General features: G+C 36.7%; 1 protein-coding gene across 1 annotated transcript; it reads right to left on the bottom strand.

Moving 5' to 3' along the window:
- Window positions 1-3,871: 3,871 nt before the first annotated feature.
- Window positions 3,872-5,317, bottom strand: LOC114382630. Its single transcript, XM_028342213.1, has one exon. It carries the CDS (start codon window positions 5,315-5,317, stop codon window positions 3,872-3,874), a length of 1,446 nt encoding a protein of 481 aa, XP_028198014.1.
- Window positions 5,318-19,661: the final 14,344 nt, after the last annotated feature.

Here is a 19,661-nt window from a genome sequence, read left to right as displayed (position 1 = left end):
TTTGTTGTGGCAGTTGATTGTGCTTTACGTGGTTTTCAAGCTTTACGTGGTTCTCAAAGCTCTTTTCCTTTAACCTAACCTCAGAACTTGATTCTCGCCTTTCATCAAAGCAAAAGGATTTGAGGATTGAAGACCGAATCACTGTGAGTTTTATTTTTAATATTTGTCTGTCACATCATAATTGGATTTAAATTTTCAGGATAGGGCTGTAGAGATTTTTTTTTATGTATTACAAATATTACATTAAGGACTAGTCATTTTATTTTATATATTTGAAAGATGCTAATAGGTAGCTAGCAGGAAAAACAGCACTACAAAGCTTATCATTGGGGGTTCAGCTTTGTACAGATGTATTAATTTATCATTCTGTCAATGCCTGATTAAATGATTGCTTATATATAGTTAATTTATGCTTACAGGTGAGGATGAAGCTACTTTAGCTCCTATAAGTATTGATTAATAGCAAGATGGCACTTTGAGCAAGATTTACTCTCTGTAAGTTTTCATATCAAAAGTCAAATGCTATTGAACTGGATAAATGCACATTATAATTGGTGTGCATCAAGAAGCCTACTTTTCCTCTTAATGCACTGATAAACACTGAGTAGAGCTACTAGTTTGAAATTAACCATTTAATTTACGAGAATTTGATTTACATTAATTTTCAACAGTTCAATCTATGCTAGTTAGAAAATATTTTAGACTGGATCGTCTCTCTTTCCCGCTTGTTGTTTTGTGAATGAATTTGTGTCTCTTATAATGGGCTGGCACATGGGCTACTTGGCCCTATGGGTTTTTTGGCCCCTACCCCCAGCTGCATTATATGAGGGATCACACTCCCAAGTTACACTACTATCACCCCATAAATACAGACAAAGCTTTTTATCTATAGATTCCTTTTTGGTTTCTTGGATGCACAGGATATCAATTTTATGTGACAAGGTCAGCTTCCTGATGGCAGACCATTTGATACCACTACCCAACCCCCTAGAATTGTATGATAGAATATTCATGAGTCAAGTTGTTCCTTTCCCATCACAGCTTGTGGTGCTGTTGATATGTCAGCCTGTTTTAATTCATTCTTCATCTTGACTATGTTGCTTGAATTCTCTTCGAAAGTCATTCCCAAATCTCTGGCTATATCCCAAAAAACACTCTCCTGGGCCTCCTTATTCTGTTTGTTTGATTTGCATGGAATATTCATAATAAACACAGCAGCACCAGAAGTACTGCTGGTGATTTATACATAAGTGCAATGCACCTAATTTTTTTTTTGGAAGACAGAAAATATATATATTATTAATATGTAAACCAGTACTAGCGGTACCAGAGATAAAATTTACAAGGCACCAAGGTGCTACCCTCCAAAAAAACCATCCAACCTAAGCAGCAAAAACATACAAGCCCAACCCTAACTAGGCAACAAAATTCGTTATATTAGAAGACCAGTGGTTGAAACTAGTACTAAAGGTCTTTATCATTAGCCTTTAACCATGACCAAGCTAAAAAAATAGCATGATCCATGACTTTATAGGGGTCAAAAGGTTTTCCTTGGAAAATCAAATGATTCCTATGCTACCATATAGAGCTAGTTAAGGCAATCCACCACCCACATCTTGTACTATGGTTCACATTTGCCCCAAAACCATCACAGAATTGAGAGAAATGGTTAACAGGGTTAATGGGAAGGAACCCTACTACCCGGATCCAGCTCATAGATTCCCACCACAGGCCATTTGTCAGATTACAGTTGAAGAACTGATGGCCCACATCCTCCTGCACACATCCACACAAAGGACAGGTAGCTTCCTGAGTAATGGCATTTCTTCTTAAAAGATTGTCCTTGGTGGGGAGTCTATTTTTAAGAAGTCTCCAACAAAAGATCACTGCCCGAGGGGGGATTTTCAGCTGCCAAATTGTCTTAAAGATCTTCCCATCTGAATTTAGTGAGCTGGTGTTCATGCATAATCTATAAGCTGACTTAGTGGTGTACTGTCCATTAGGTTCAGCCAACCACAACATAGTATCTTTATCCTATCTCTGAACGGGAACAGAGCTGATTTCCTCCATAAACTGCACAGCTAAATGACTTTCATGATCAAATAAGTTCCTCCTCCACCTCATGTCCCACCCCCAACTATCATGAGTAAAATGGCCCATATGTGAAATGTGGGCCTTTTGCTGTCTACTTATCAGGAAAAGCTGATTATATTTCTGCTGAAGAGTGTATTGTTCCCCTAGCCAATTATCTGTCCAGAATTTAATATTTTCCCCACACCCAACCTTCCAAGACAAGTTTTCTTTAAAAATACTGTGGTCCGACTGATGATACAGATTTCTAATGTCTCTCCACCAGTGGCAATAACCCCTTTTGTCTCTACCATTTTGGAATTTTGACCAACCACCATATTTTGAGGTTATAATTCTGACCCAAAGTTGTTGCTGATCAGATGCAAAAGCCCATATCCATCTTCCCATCAAAGCTACATTGAATTTAGAAATATCCTTTATCCCCCAAATCCCCATCAGTCTTAGGCAAACAAATATCAGCCCATTTCACCCAAGGAATTTTTTTATGATCATTGTCTCCACCCCACAGAAAATTCCTTTGGAGGGATATCAGCCTTTGGACTATCTTTTGAGGTATGTTAAAAAAGGAGAGGAGATAAATTGGGAAAGCATTGAGGACAGAGTTTATAAGGGTGATCTTCCCAGCCATGGATATATCTCTCTGAGCCCATTTGGCTAATTTAGACTTGAATTTAGTGATGAGAGACTCCCACACCAACTGGCTTGAAGGATTAGCCCCAATAGGTATGCCTAAATAGAGAAAAGGATAATCCAGTTGTCTACAATGCAGGATATTAGCTGCTTCCAGAGCCCAATTGACTCCACCACCTATAATGCCAAACTGACTTTTGGCAAAATTAATCTTTAGACCAGAAGCTAATTCAAATCCTCTTAGTAAAGCCTTTAGAACATGTATATTCTCCCACACAGCCTCACCTACAAAAACAGTATCATCAGCATACTGCAATATATTGGTAGGTTCCTTTTTCCTTCCAACCAAGAAGCTTCTATACAGGTTTTTGTGGACTGCTTGTCTCATCATACCAGTAATACCTTCACCTACAATATTGAAAAGCAAGGGAGCTAGAGGATCCCCTTGTCTCAAACCCCTTGTAGGGATAAATTCCTTAGAAGGGCTACCATTAATCAAAACTGATATAGTTGCTGACTGGAGGCAAGCTGATATCCATCTTCTCCATCTTGGGCAGAAACCCAACCTAAACAGCATGTAATCCAGAAAAGACCAAGACACTGAATCATAGGCCTTTTCGAAATCCACCTTGAAGATCATCACTGGGTTCTTACTTCTCCTTGCTTCCTCAACCACCTCATTGAGGATCAAGATACCATGGAGAATATGCCTTCCTTTAATGAAGGCTGACTGCCTTTCATCAATTATCCCATCCATGACAGACCTCAATCTGTTAGACAACAGCTTGGCTATCACTTTATACATACATCCTATCAAGGATATAGGTCTATAATTATTGAAGGACTGAAGGTGATTCATTTTAGGAATTAATGCCACAAAGGAAGCATTGCTGCCTCTAGGAAAGTTGCCATGAGCATAGAACTCATCCACAAATCTTCTAAACTCTGGATTCAGCACATCCCAAATTTTTTTGATAAAATTGAAATTAAGGCCATCTGGCCCAGGGCATTTATCACCTCCACAGCTCCACACAGCTTCTTTGATCTCTTGGTCAGAGAAAGGGACAGTCATCTGCTCCCTTTGCCCATGAGAAATAGAATTAAAAGGAACCCCATCCAAATAAGGTCTAGAGTAGTCCTGTTCAGTAAATTAGGTATGAAAAAAATTAGCAGCTGCATTCTTCACCGTATTGGGTTGCTGGACCCACACACCATCAATAAAGATGTTTGGAATAGCATTGAAAGCTCTCCTGTAATTTATTATTCTGTGGAAATAACCAGAGTTGCAGTCCCCTTCCTTCAACCATGTTGCCCTAGATTTTTGTCTCAAAAGAGATTCCACTGCATTTGAAACATTCCATAATTCTTGCTGAAGGGAATTTCTGACCTTGAGCTCTTGGTCAGACAAAATTCGATTAGAGGCTAGATCCTCCACCTCATTTAATTTCTGCTGAATGCTGAATATCTTATTGACATCAATATTCCCCACTCCCTTACTCCACTGTTTTATAGCAGCTTTCAAGTTTTTTAGCTTATTTTTAAGGACAATACCCCCCAAACCTCCCTGCTGATCATTACTCCAGGCCTCCCTCACCATTTTTTGATACCCTTTCTGCTGCAGCCACCAGTCAAACACCCTAAAGGGCTTAGGACCCCAATCCACCATGTTAGTTTGCAGAATCATTGGACAATGATCAGAGATATCCCTTTGTAGAACATGTTGGCAACTCTCAGGCCACAAAGATAACCATTGCTCTGAGACCAAGAATCTATCAAGCCTACTTTTTACATAACCATTAGGCCTAATCCAGGTATAGCTAGACCCAACACACTTAATTTCCTGAAGCTCCATATCAGAAATCCACTGATTGAAAACTGAGATGTCATGTGGGTCTACCCTTCTTTGAGATAAGCTGATTCTTTCCTCTGAACTTCTAATGCTATTAAAGTCCCCAATAACACACCACAATCCCCCTGGATTAGAGGCCTTCAATTGCCTCAGGTCATCCCATAAAGCTTTCTTCCCAACAAGATCACATGGAGCATAGACATTGACAATCAACAACTTTTGATTATTGCTAATGCATATCCCTTCAAGCAATAAGAAACTTCTACCTTTCTCCCTCTTATCTACCTCAAAAGTGGAGTTATTCCACATACATAGCAGGCCACCAGCAGCTTGCACAGAAGGAACACAATCCCACTGAGCAGTCGAGTCCCCCCAAATGGCTTGACAAATGTTCTTATTAAAGTCCTCCCTTTTGGTCTCTTGGATACACACAAGGTCCACCTTGCAAGAAAAAAGCAAAAGATCCCAAACTGAAACTCTGCAATACAAAATTAAATAACAGCATTGGCCAAAGATCCCAAACTGAGTTTTAGCATAATTAATTTTCAGACCAGAGGCCATCTCAAAGCCTCTAAGCATTGCCTTCAAGACAAGAACATTCTCCCAAGAAGCCTCAATACCAAAAATGACACTCCTCAGCCTGTTTGCCAAAAGCTTGGCTATGACTTTATACATACACCCAATGAGAGAAATAGGCTTGTAATCATTTAAAGATTGAGGATGACTTGTTTTAGGAATAAGGGCCATGAAGGAAGCATTGCTGCCTCTACGAAGCCTCTGTACATACACCTTTTTCTTGTTTTCTACTATGTTATTGTCTATAATTGAAATATAGTATAATTGTTTTTTTCTTCTTCTTAAAATTTGAACCGGCGCTATCATTCTTTGAATGCCATCATCTACCTTTAATGATTCACATCTAAATTGCTCCCTGCTTAATTAAATTAATTAGTTATTGCTTTAGTTTGACTCGATAGAAGTATGATATGTATTCTTAAAAAATTGTCCATGACATGTTTGATAGAATGACTGAGAATGAATTGAAATTTTCTTGCAAAGTTGTATTCTGAACTTATTTTTCTTACAAATCAAACTTGGTACTTTGAAACCAGTGTAGTTTGTGTTGAATGTGGTAGAAAGGATTCAGAGGTAATGTCTTTGGAAGAAGACAAATGAACAGTATAGGATGAACATAGGAGATCCTCATTTGCAAATTTTATAATTTTCATGTAACTGACTGTTACCTCCTATAACAGGTCATCAGTGGTTCCTGACCTGTTCATTAGACTTTAACTACTTCACCATAGCCAGCACTGTTCATTGAGAGGGGTCTTTTCCTCATTTTGTGGCAAAATGTGCACATTGCTGAAAAAGGCTTTAAATACACTCTCAGTATAATGTCTTTTGAGAATCAATGTATCACCATGAAGTGAGAGTCATATTGTTGATAAAAGGCTTTAAATACACTGTGGCTAATTTCTGTATGGTTTTTTTTAGGGTTATCATTTACTACTGCTAATTGGCGTTGCTGTGGAAGCACTTTGATTATATCTTTGAAGCCTCGAACTCAGGTATTTATATCTTTGATTCGAAAAATAATTTGAAATTGTTGTTGTATGCATTACTGGTATATTTGTAACTTATGCTATGCCTGTCTACATGACCTTTCTTTCATTGGACTGATATGTTCATGCCTCTCTACATGACCTTTCTTTCATTGGACTGATATCTTTGTAGTATTTACTGTGATTTAAACTCTCAGAACTTGTTCATTGTTAGTGTTCAATGTTTTTGTAATTTTATCTGCTGCCCTTCTCTATATATATGTTGTGACTGCCACTGCCCTTCTCTCTCTCTTGTATTATCTTTATTTTTTTATCAGCAAAATTATTTTTTTTTGCTCAGCAAAAATAAGTGTGTATATATATATATATATATATATATATATATAAATGAGTACCAGAGGTACTATAGTACATATAGATGCTATGAATACAGCAGATTCAGAGCACTAAGAATCTGTCTGAAAACATAGGAGAAAAATGCATGCCCTGCACAGATAATTGAACCTATTACACATATTATCACTCCCTAGAATTAGAAAGCTGCTTTGAGCTGTGAAGACCAGGAGCTAAAGGGCACTGTGAATCCCTTCTCCATAACCTTGAGCCATGACCAAAATAGAAAAATGGCATCATCCAGGACCTTGCTTCCATCAAAAGAGTGGTTATGAAATACTACCCCATTTCGATGCTTCCAAATGACCCATGTGAGCGCTACCCACCAACACTTCCACCTTCTAGCTCTTACTCCATCAGCAGACCTGTTGTCATGTTGCAGAAAGTGATCTTTGGGATTATGTGGGAATGCACCCAAGGAATTTACCCATGACTGAGTTTCCCACCATAGACGTAATGTTTTTGTGCAGTGGAAAAATAGATGTGCTGCATCTTCCTCTGAACTATTACATAATGGGCATCTTGAGTAGTTTAGCTCCACTAGTCTAACCCTTAGGTTTGTCCTTGTTCAGAATACTTAGAGAAGGCTAAACCTGTTGGGCTTCCTGAGTCTCGGCATGATGACAGAGTGGGTGGTAAGGGTTCAAGAGGACTGCATGTGATCACTCCAAGTGTAGAAGATTTGTTACAAGCTCACTTGTATGTCTTGAACAACAGTAATGAAGTTTTGCCATATATAGTTAAGCATGAAGCTTTAGTCAAACAGAATAATCCGAAAATGTCAAAGAATTGGGTGTTGAAAAAGCATAACAAGACTTTCTGTGATTGGTTTAAAGATACAATCTTTGTAGATGAGAATGCTTCAGAAACATTAAGAAAGCTAGCAGATGGGCCTAAAAGAAATGTTATAACCTGGCAAGGATACGACATAAACAGGTATTCATTTTACACAAAAGCACAAGATGACAAAAGTACAATGCAGAACAATGGGGTCACCCTAAGGGTTGAATCTCAACATTTTGCAAGTGTCAATGACGCCAATCCCTATGTAGCTTCCATCCCTTACTTTGGGTTCATTGATGAAATTTGGGAGCTAAACTATGTGAAATTTACGATATGTGTTTTCAAATGTAAATGGGTTGACAGCAACATCAGTGTGCGCACCGATGATATAGGATTTACGCTGGTAGACCTAAAGAAACTTGGTTACCACAATGACCCTTTCATCATGGCAGAACTAGCTAGACAAGTATTTTACGTGCAAGACCCTTGTGATGAAAGGTGGTGCGTGGTTCTGCAGGACAAAACAATTGGTGTTAATGTAGAGGATGATGATTCATACATGGACACCTATGTTAGTCCTTTGACCGCTCAAATCACTCGTAACATTGTCGGAGAAGAAGAAGCTGACGACGTTCATGCTAATGCGAAATGATCATGATGAAGGAGAATTGATTAACATCGTCTAATGTAATTTTCTGCAGAGACAGAGGTCACCAAAGCAAGTAAGTGACAACTACATTTTTCTCTGATTGAGGCATCGGTTTTTTGTTTTAGATGGTATCCTCAGGACTTCATACAGCTCATGTTTGTCGCCAGTTTCATCATCCACCACCCTTTTCTTCTCTGTCTTCTCACGTTTATTGTTGTTAAACCCATATTTATGCTTTCTTCCCTTCATGTCTTGTTTTATCACAACTTTAGCCGAATCTCCTATCTTCAGCACAGTTGAATCTCCTGTCTTATTCTCCAATGACACACTTTGATGGCCTGTATCTCTTTTCTTCGTATGTTCTAGTGCTTCAGCTTCAGAATGCATAAAGCAATCAGAATTTTCCAGTGATCACCAATGGCTTCTGCATCAGCATTGACACTCTCCACCCTCTTTGGTTTATGCTTCTGTGCTGCATTCTGTGCTTCCTTGTTATAAATCTCAGATTTATTAGAGGATGCACTAGAACGATCAGCACCAATCTGTGCTTCTTCCTTGTCTACCAGCTCAATATCTTTCCTTTCAACTTTTGTTTTGTAAATTACAGTGTAGTTTACAAAAGCAAAGGTGAAATGAAAGATATTGAGCTGGTAGAGGAGGAATAGGCACGAATTGGTGCTGATCCTTCTAGTGAGACCTCCAATAAATCTGAGAATTATAAGGAGGAAGCACGGAATGCAACACAGAAGCATAAACCAAAGAAGGTAGAGAGTGTCAACGCTGATGCATAAGCCTTTGGTGATCACTAGAAAATTTTGATTGCTCTATGCATTCTGAAGCTAAACCACTAGAACATACGAAGAAAAGAGAGACAGGCCATCAAAGTGTGTCATTGGAGAATAAGACAGGAGATTCAACTGTGCTGAAGATAGGAAATTTGGCTAAAGTTATGATAAAACAAGACATGAAGGGAAGAAGGCATAAATATGGGTTTAACAACAACAAACGTGAGAAGGCAGAGAAGAAAAGGGTGGTGGATGATGAAATTGGCGACAAACATCAGCTGGATGAAGTCCTATGAAGATCCTCCTCATTCTCAAAGAGGGGAACGAGCAACAATTTGAAGGTTGTACATTCAGGAACTAAAGAATTCAAAATAGCTAATAATAAGAAGGATTTGTTTTTGGGATTTTCTGAGCACCAAGAGCGGCTACGCAACAAGCTTGCACTTGAGGAGGGAAGGATATTTGCAGCTAATGAACAACTTTCTTAACTATTTGTCCTTCAGATTTTACTGTTTCTTTTTGCTAATATGTAAATATAAATAGTATAAGGCTATGGCATAAAAACATGGTCTATATTTACTTCTAAGATTTTTAGGGGTCGAAAAGACCATGTCCATAAGCCATAGGCTTATACTATTTATATTTACATATTAGCAAAAAGGAATAGTAAAATCTGAAGGACAAATAGTTAAGAAAGTTGTTCATTAGCTGCAAATATCCTTCCCTCCTCAAGTGCAAGCTTGTTGCGTAGCCGCTCTTGGTGCTCAGAAAATCCCAAAAACAAATCTCTCTTATTACTAGCTATTTTGAATTCTTTAGTTCCTAAATGTACAACCTTCAAATTGTTGCCCGTTCCCCTCTTTGTTTTCTGCAAAAAAGACAATCAATATCAAAGAAAACATGGATGAAGTCCTAAGGATGCCATGTACATGTGTATTTCTGAAGATATAGTATTTATATTCCATCAAGCATACATTGACTGTTAATTACATGTAATAGACTTTTTATAACATGGTTGCCCAAAATCACAATTAAAAAGCACAACTACCAATCTTTCGGAGTCCTTTAGTTAATTTGTCTTGTCTCCTTCTATGGTGGGGTTTTGTTTAATAATATTATACTTTTTCCTTCCAAAAAAACTTATGACTGATCCTTTTTTCATTAATCCTATTTTGTATGTTATTGTATAAAAGATCATGGGTTCTTCACCTGCCTCCACTCCTCCTCCTCCTCCTCCTCCTCCTACTTCGGACGCATCGGCTTCGCTGTCTGCCGTGAAGTGGACACACAAAGCCTCACGTCTACGATCGTTGTCCATTAGACCACCTGGTGCTGAGAGAACAGTGGTGCATGTTGATCCTGCTACCGGGAAGGCCGACGGTCCCCACAGGAAGAAATTAAGAACATATTTGGGGATTGTGGTGCATGATAAGGTGGACATCACCTACGAGAACTAGAAGGAGGTCCCTACTGCTCAGAAGGACCTGATTTGGGAGGATATTCAGGTATTTCTCTTTTCTTATTTGATTTTGTTTAATTAATAGCCAAAAAATACATTATTGTAACAAATAAACTTTATTTGATGTTGTCAGGCGGAATTTGATATCCTAGAGGCTTCTGACAGTAGGACGAAAAGGAAGTTACTACAGACCGTGGGGGAGAGATGAAGGCAATTTAAATCAGACCTCACGAGGAAATGGGCCCTTGCAGCCGATCAGGACGGTGTCGGGGACACTGTTTGCGAGAAATACGGCATCAGCAAGGAAAAGTGAGCCCAGTTTTGCCAGACTCGCAGAGACCCTTCTTGGGAGGTATGTTCCTTGCCATTTAAGTTGTTTTTCATATTAAACATGATGTTGTTATACTTCATTCTACCCATTTCAAACATTATTGTTTAATTTTTTCAGGATGTGCGCATGAAGGCACAGGCCATCCAGAAACAGAATACTGCCCCCCACGTTTTGTCTTATGGGGGTTATGACTATTTGGAGCATAAGCTCCTGGCTGAGAAGACGAAGAAAAAACTGTAGGAAGCTGCACAGTCAAGAAGCGTTGATGGCGTCATCAACCCTCCATCCCCGGTCAGACGTCACGTGAAGTGGAAGATGGCCCGCACGAAGAAGACAGGGGAGATGACGACTGAGGCCGCAAAGGAAATCGCTGAGAAGATTGTAAGTCATTTTCAACTAACCATTACAATTATGTTTCAATATTTTGAGAATGCCATGTACCACTGTGTGTTTTCTGTGCAGGATTCGTTTGAGGAGCAGGCCATACAGGGATCGTTCGTCCCCCATGGACGTCAGGATGTTCTCGCCGCTGCTATTGGACGTCCAGAGCACCCTGGACGTGTCCGTGCTGCTGGAGCTGGTGTCACCATCAAGCAATACTTTGGATCGGCTCCACATACGTCCCGCAGCGCTTCCTCCCTGCCTCCTGACGAATTACAGTAGCTGACCCAGCAGATCAGGGACTAGCTAGAGGAGTCCATCACAGAGAAAGTGACGAGGCAGGTCATGGCATCCTTCAGCCAGCTTCAGTCGCAGATGCAATCTCAGGGACTTGCAGTGCCTCCTGAGCCTCTGATTGGTCCCTCCGGTCCTCGAGTGAGCACAAAGGGGAGTTGTGTTGATCCCTCAGGAAACGATCCTGAGACGGGTGACTCTGACAGGTGCAGCTTGTACATAGAAGCTGATCCTGCCCGCCTGGTTGCCATGGGGAGAGTTTATGAGGGATCCATTGTTGTTCATAACACTCCTTTGTTGCCTGGCCAAGTAAAGGTGAGTGTGGAGGAGGTTACAGATGCAGATGCTCCAGTTCCTGTACCCACTGATGAGGTTTCCTTAGTGGGGTAGGCACTTCACACCTTCCTTGCTTGGCCGACACATCTGGTCAAGTCTTTATCACAGCAGGTACTTATTGTCCTTACTATATGTTTCTTCTTTTTAAATTAATTCATTAAGCGTGCCTCAAATTAGGCTATTTAACTTTGTTTCATGAACAGGTAGTTGTGTCTTCGCTAAAACCACCTCCGAAGCCCGATCTGGAGGTCGATGATCCGCTTTATCTGATGACATTGACCATCCCAGAGCTTTTCTTGAGGCCTTATCAGGTTAGATGGGATGCCACCGTGTTCGGGGTCGTTAATCCAGATTTCCCCCTCTACATAAAGCACAAAGACCTCTCCAAAATCGCACACGGTGGTCAATGTCTCAGCATATCAGTGTTACAGTTGTGGATTCTGTAAGTCTTTATATAAAAGGCTTTTAATTACCTAAGTTATGACTTTCAATTCATAAATATTTAACTTTGACTTAACATAAACAGGCATCTCACTGAAACATGTATGCGAGTGGGGAATTCTGATATCTATGGATTCCTCGAGCCACAGTCCATTCAGAGGTCTGGGCAATCACAGTTTGAGTCTGAAAGTTACATAAAGAGTTGGATGCAGAGTTCACAATGCGATGTCTATCTTGGAACCTACCTAAATGGGTAAGTCACAAAATAACTAAATTTAATTAATGTTTACTAATGTACTAACCCATTTTAGGTTTCACTACAGCGGACACTGGCAGATGGTGGTCATCCTACCCAAGGAACACCTAGTTGTCTGGTTTTGTTCATTGCATAACAGGCCAGACAACTACCTTAAGGGGATTATTAATAGGTTAGTGTTCTTTTCAATACATTTGCATTGTAATACCTCAACGTACAACACCAGTTTTTAATTGTTACTCATATGGAACAGTGCTATCAAGGGTCTTGATGATGCTCCACAGCCTAAATCAAAGGCTTCTGCTAGGTGGATTGTCGTCAAGGTACGTCATTTACATAAAACTTCCACTTATATATATTTCTTTATGTGTCTGTACACTAGTTGTTTAATTAATATCCAAATTTCATTATGTATTTAGTGTAATAGACAAAAAGGAAGTACTGAGTGCGGCTACTATGTGATGCACTGGATGTCCACCATCATTTTAGGAACTTTTAGAAATAATTGGGAAGCGGTAAGTTTATTTCAAACAAAATCGATTTATTTATAATTTGTATTACATTATTAACTTATTATGATTTATTTCATCATGCAGTATTTTAACGATCCTAGACGATTGGAGCCAGAGAGATTAACAGCATTGCGGATCCAGTGGGCACAGTTTTTTCTGAGTTAGAGATCAGGCCTAGGATTTAGGGACATTATCTTTAGCTTTAGTTTACTTTGGTTTAACATTTTTTACATTTTCTATGTAACATGAACATTGAATTCATTTGATGATTGTTCTTTATGATAAATCAATTATTTGATGTTTATTATCATTAAAACTCTTGAAAGCAGAATAAAATGTTTATTTTGCTGTGAATTGGGCCTCCTGAAATTTCATTTGACAGGTACAATTTTGGGTTTACTGTAAAAACAGAAAGTATATATAAAAAAATACTTGAAAACAACATCGGTTATTAACAAAAACCGATGTTAATATCATAAACAACATCGATTATTTACAAAAACCAATGTCGATATGAACCTTAACATCGGTTGTAATAGAAAACCGATGTTAACGTTTGTATATTAACATCGGTTATTTGTGTATAACCGATGTCAGCATTTGTATTTTAACATCGGTTATTTGTAGATAACCGATGTCAACTCTTGTACATTAACATCGGTTAGTTATAAATAACCGATGTGAACATTTGAATATTAGCATCGGTTATGTACACATAGCCGATGTTATACACAAAGAACTACACCAAATAAGTGTATGCATCATCAACATTGACATCGATTTTCTAGAAAAACCGATGTTAATGGAATATATTAACATCGGTTTTCCAATAAAACTGATGTTAATGTATTACATTAACATCGGTTTTTCTAAAAAACCGATGTTAAAATAACATATTAACATCAGTTTTACTGGAAAACCGATGTCAACGTTCATCATGCGTACACTTTTTTTGCTATTGTTCATTGTGTTTAACATTGGGTATTTAGAGAACCGATGTTGTCATATACATGTTAACATCGGTTCTCCAAAATCGATGTTAACATCCATACATTCAACATCGGCACTTTCAACATCGATTTTAGAATCGATGTAGAATGTTCTAAATAACCGATGTTGAAAGTGTATTTTCTAATAGTGTTAGTCCAAAACATTGTTGGCTGATGTGGAACGTTCCCTTGCACATGTTGCTTTGCCACGTCGACCTTCATGTGTTGTATATGTATTCAACATTAATGGACACGGGAATAAGCCAATAGATGTACTAAATTATCAATACATTTGTACATTTGTGGAGTAAATTGTTCATTTCCATAGTACAATGCAAGGATGAAATTGTTATCGAGTGAAATCTACAAGCACAAAATTGACCATTAATTTACCTTTTAAAATTAGTATTCATAAAACATTATACTCTTCATATGATAAACAAAATATATACTCACAATATCATTCATAAAATAATGTATTACCTTAAAATAAATAAAAAAAGATAAACTTTAAAATAATATATTATCTTGAGATAAACAATATATTACTTTGAATTAAGATGTGCTTAGTTTAAAATTTCTATATTAATAATTTAATTATATGTGGGTTAAATTAAGTTTTGATAGGTTCAACTCTTTTATTAAAAGTATTATTTTTCTAAAAAAACATTGTATGCAAAACATTATACATATCAATGAAGAAACTAGCAAATGTAGGACCAATAAAAAAAATGCAATTCAATCCTCGAAATCTATCAAGGTATGGAAGGATACGCTATAATATAAATAGTGACCTGTGTGACCAAGTGTGAATATATCACCCGATTCAGTCGTATTTGGGGGCACCAAATCAAGCGTCGCATATTACGCCTGGTGCCAAAAGATTATACCATGCACCACCACCTAGCATTAAATTGAGCACAACTGCCAACAAACAAAAACTTGTCACATGCATTCTCCATAACCACCAGTTACATTCCCATTGCCGAAGGAGTCCAATCTTATCTTCTATATAACCCCCCACATTTGCACCACTTCACTCACCAAGCAATAACCAACAAATCACATTACATGCACGACCGTGGCAACTGCAAGCCCATTTAAGCAGTTGCTTTAGGCCCCAAATTATTTAAGGCTTAAAATTTTGTTTATTTTTTTAAAATATATATTAATTATTAATTTGAATTATTATATGAAATATTATATATGAGAAAAAATGTTATATATTGGTAGTGTAAAAATATTATACAATCATTTAATCATAATTTATTATGTATGGTAAGTTTATTAACTTTTAAAATAATTATCTTAAACCAATTCAAAAGGTGATATGTAATTGAATGACAATGTAAACTTATTTTACATTTTCAATGCCTATACATTAAGCTTATTACATGTTACTATTTTTATTAGTAATTGGCTAATTTAGTTGTATTAGGAACAAGATCAAACAATTTACAACAAAAATAAAAGACTTTATCCAAATCTTGAGAATAAATTAACCATCTTTTTTCACGTTGTTCACCATTGGATAACTTTTGAATGTAAAATAATGAAGAAAAGTGTCTCGAGAATTTATTCTTAGGAAAACTATATTAGTAATTTTAATAGCACCTTTTTCTACTAATAAATCTCTCAAACTTGTACTAATATTTGTTCATTGACTTAGATCATATATATTTTTAATAGTAGTTTTTTTAATTTATTAATTTCTTCTTTTTCATTTTGAGTTTGGGAATCAATATAATCTTGTTCATTAACTAATAATACTTCTTCGCTATCTTCATTTTCATCAATTACTATATTGTTAACTTGTTCATTAACTAATACTTCTTCTCTATTTTTATTTTCATCAATTTTTACATTGTTAACTTGTTCATTCAACAAGCAATTACCTATATTTTCAAATTTATTTTCATTTGTTTTGATAAATGTATCTAGAGCCCCTTTTTGTGATTCAATTAAAGTATAAACTCTTTTCTTTTCTTTTTAAGTTTTGAATAATCAGATTCAATTTTTTGAGTTGACATTTTGAAATAAAGAAATTAATGTATAAAAAATAAATAAAAATTATAAATCAAGATTATGAAAATAAATATTAGAACAATAAAATCTAATTGCCAACTTGCAAATGGATTGTTTTATATACTTTTTGAGTTGAAATATTTCACTGCAATGCTCTGAGAACTCCAAAACTAATTAATGCAACACAAATATTTTAAAATTTCAAGAAATTATAAAAAAATAATACTAGAACTGAATTATAAAAATGAAAATTGTATTTCAAAAAGCAAAAAAAAAGCATAATGATTCGCCCAAATGGATAAAAGAATTATTAAAATGACATGTGTAATACCTTACATGTGAATTGAAACAATAGCAACAAATCCAAGCGACAAATCAAAAGCAAAATAAGGAATATTGAAAGAAAAAAATTAATTAGCGTACTTAATCAAATGAGAATAAAGGAAGGAAGAGAGAACCAGAGTATAAATGAGAATGAGAACGATATTTCAACTAATTTTGGAGAGAATAGAGTGGCTTTTATATTACTTTTAGTAATTAGAGAAAATAAAAAAAGAGATTTCAAATTAATTTGAATAAAAATTGATATAATTAGATTGAGAGATATTTGATATAATCAATCAAGATATACACTAATTAATAGGAACCACTGAGTAATTAATTTTAAGTAAAAACTAAACAATGAAATTATGAGTTTTATTAGAAATTAAAATTATATTTCTTGTGTATTATTTTTTATGGGTATTATAAGAAAATATGAATCTTATAATTATTAATATATTTTTTTAAGCCTAATTTTTTTGGATCCCTAAAATAAGAATTTTAGTTGCTTTACACTTGTTCGGCCTGCTTGAATATTCAACACATGAAAAAAAAAAAAAAAAGCAGCAGAGGCTTGAATTAGAAGTTTTGAAGAACAACAAATAAAACGTGAAGATGGGACGTGGCAAGTGGTGATTGGAGAAGTGGGATTGGCACAAATTGTGCTTGTTGGCAGACGGTTCTGGCGAATGCGACCATAGCCATGGCCGCTTCTCTTACGTGCATGATATGGAGCTTGAATTCCCCTAGGACGCATGCAAGCAAAAGGGGTGCGTTGATGGAAAGTGCATTTTTTGTTAAGACGAGGAGCAACGTGAAATCGACCTCGACGTCGTTGTGGACGAGCTTGGGGAGCTATATGACCGTTTGGATGGGAATGCTGAGGGCGACAACGGCAACGCGGACGCGGAAGCATTTGCGGAGGACGACGAAAACGTTGAAGTAGCAAATCGTTATGGCGTTGATGTTGACTATTTTGCGACTATTCCGATGTTTGGGGAAGGGGTTTCTGAACTTGGTTTTATGTGGATCGAGGACTTAATATCTGATGGTGTCGATTGGGCTTGGGGTTGTGGAACCACGCCAATTGTTGATAGGGTGAAAACAAACTTTGATTTGCAGCTTGGTGGGGTTCTCTTGTTGAATAGTGTGGGTTGAGATGTGGGATTGGGTTGAAACGGTAATGATGATGGTGTTGTTGTTGGGAGGATTGAGGTAGGCATCTGACTTGATTGGGGTAGTTGCCCAAAAATGTGTTTTGTTAGGCGAGCAAGCAGAAGGTGGGTAGTGTCGTGATGGTGGTAGGGAAATAGTGAAAGGGTTGTGGTTGTTTGGGTTTGTAGAGATTGGAAAGGTTGATGGCTAGGCGGTGGCGTTTGCTCGGTGGTGTTGGCATAGGAGTGAAAAGGAAAAGGGTTGGAATGTTCATATGGGTAAGAGAAAAGAAAGGGTTGGTTGATGAGGGAAAGGTAGGTTGGGATATTGGAAAAGGGTGATGTATGTGGGCAAAGGTTTGGGGAAGTTGTAATATGTGTTGGGTAGTGCTGAAAAAATAGGTTCTTGATGGTGTGGGTTGGTGTTGAAGGAACCCTATTTTTTCAGTAAGACAACCATTGTAGAAACAAGGATTTATGGTTGGCGTTAATAGCTGGCTGGAATGTGCATGGTGTAGTAATAGCCCTGGAGTTGTTCGAAGTTGTCAAGTTGAATTTGGAGAGCTCTCACCTGGTCGATGATGGCATTGAGGTGGAGGTCTTTCATGGGAGTAAGCTAATGAAAACATAGTTTGATAAGCACCCAATTCTATCATATCATTACTTCTAAAATCTACATTAAAATTACAAATAAAAGCTAATAAAACAAATTTCATTTTTTTTTATTGATGCCTCCATATAGTACAAAATTTATTTTATATTATATAATAAAACTAATGAATGATCTTACACTTGTTATCATCTAGTATTTTAGAAATTTAAATAAAACTAAATATCATTAAAAGAATAATATCTAAATATTCAAATCTAATTCTTAAGTCATCTATTGGGTCCTTCTAAGTTCATCCTATTATTGTCTTCGGTTCACTTGAACTTTGTCCTAAGATCCTTAAAAGAATGGGTTTGTCTTTTTTTTTTTTTTTTTTGGGTGGATGAATAAAAAATGGGCATTGAAGGTCCTCGCAATCCCATACTGTCTGGTTCACTTCTTCTGAAAAGTTTCTATAAGCATGCCATTGTCTCCCTCATCTATGCTGTTAAACCTGTCTCCATCCAAACCAATGTCAATATCCTCAATTTCTTTAAATCTCTCAAGAAAGAACCTCATTGCCTCTATTTTAACCACTAAAGGATCATCCACCCAACTTCCATTCAAATGCAACCCCTGGATGTTGTTGGTTCACCTTCTTCAATTTATTGTCGAGTGAAGGAACTTAGTATTAATATCACCCTTCTAAAGCCACTTCACCCAAGATTTTTGACGGGCAATGGACTCAAATCTCCAAGCTAACTTCCAGAATTTCTCCAACATATTCTTCCTGTCCTCGATCTCTTGCAAAGAAAGACCTATATTTTCATCCTCCACATCCAGATTTCCAATCTTCTCCACCAAAAGATTACATATTGCTTCCAAGTTGCCAAATCACTTCAAATGGAGTGATGTGTAATGTCTGAGGAAATTTCGAGTTCGTCATATAAATGTTGAAGCATGGTGTAGGGGAGTGTAAACAATTCTAACTTGAACAATTTAAAAAAATTAATGTCATTATAAATACTCTATAAATTATAAATTATTGAAATTTAAATGCAATTGAATTTTCCTATGTGTAGGTTATAGTGCTTAGGAGAAATAGTGTCTTTTGATTTAAGCCATTCTTTATAAAATTTATATGTAAATAAACAACCCCATATATCACAAGTGAACCATATCCATTTAAAAAAAAGAAGAAAAAATTCAGTTTATTTTGTTCACCGCACAAGTAATTTTACATTATTTTTTTCGCATGTATCTTCTTTCCTGAGACAATATTGATCGAAAGATTATGGGCCACTAAATATGTGAAGTTGTGAACACATCTCCCAAATCAAAATACTTCTTTTACATTACTAACATATTGTAGAGACATATCCATAAATAAAATTAGACAAAATTACACTTTTGGTCTCTTAGTTTTACTCTAATTTCATATTGGGTTCCCCGAAAATTTAATTCATACATTTGATCCTCGTATTTACAAATTTCTGCAAAATTGGTTCTGGACGTCCTAATCGAATATTAACCGTTAATCTCAGACGTTGACTGTCATGTGTCAATATCTGGAAGACTGTTAAACTTTTTTACTCGGTTGTGGTGAAATTTTTTTCGGCTTACTTAATTCCCCCTAACATCAGCATGTGAATGACATGTGATTTCTTTTAAAAAAATTATCCCAAAAACTCTCCCATCTCATCTTCTTCGCAAGGTACCTCAAGGAAAACAAACAAAAAAATTTGCAGAGAAGATGAATAATTTTTTTGTGTATATCCAAACGTGTTTAGGCACCCACAATGTTCAGACAACAAAACAAATCATCATC

This window comes from Glycine soja, chromosome 1 (assembly GCF_004193775.1).
Source record: "Glycine soja cultivar W05 chromosome 1, ASM419377v2, whole genome shotgun sequence".
NCBI lineage: Eukaryota > Viridiplantae > Streptophyta > Magnoliopsida > Fabales > Fabaceae > Glycine > Glycine soja.
This window is presented reverse-complemented; position numbering and strand designations above follow the sequence as displayed.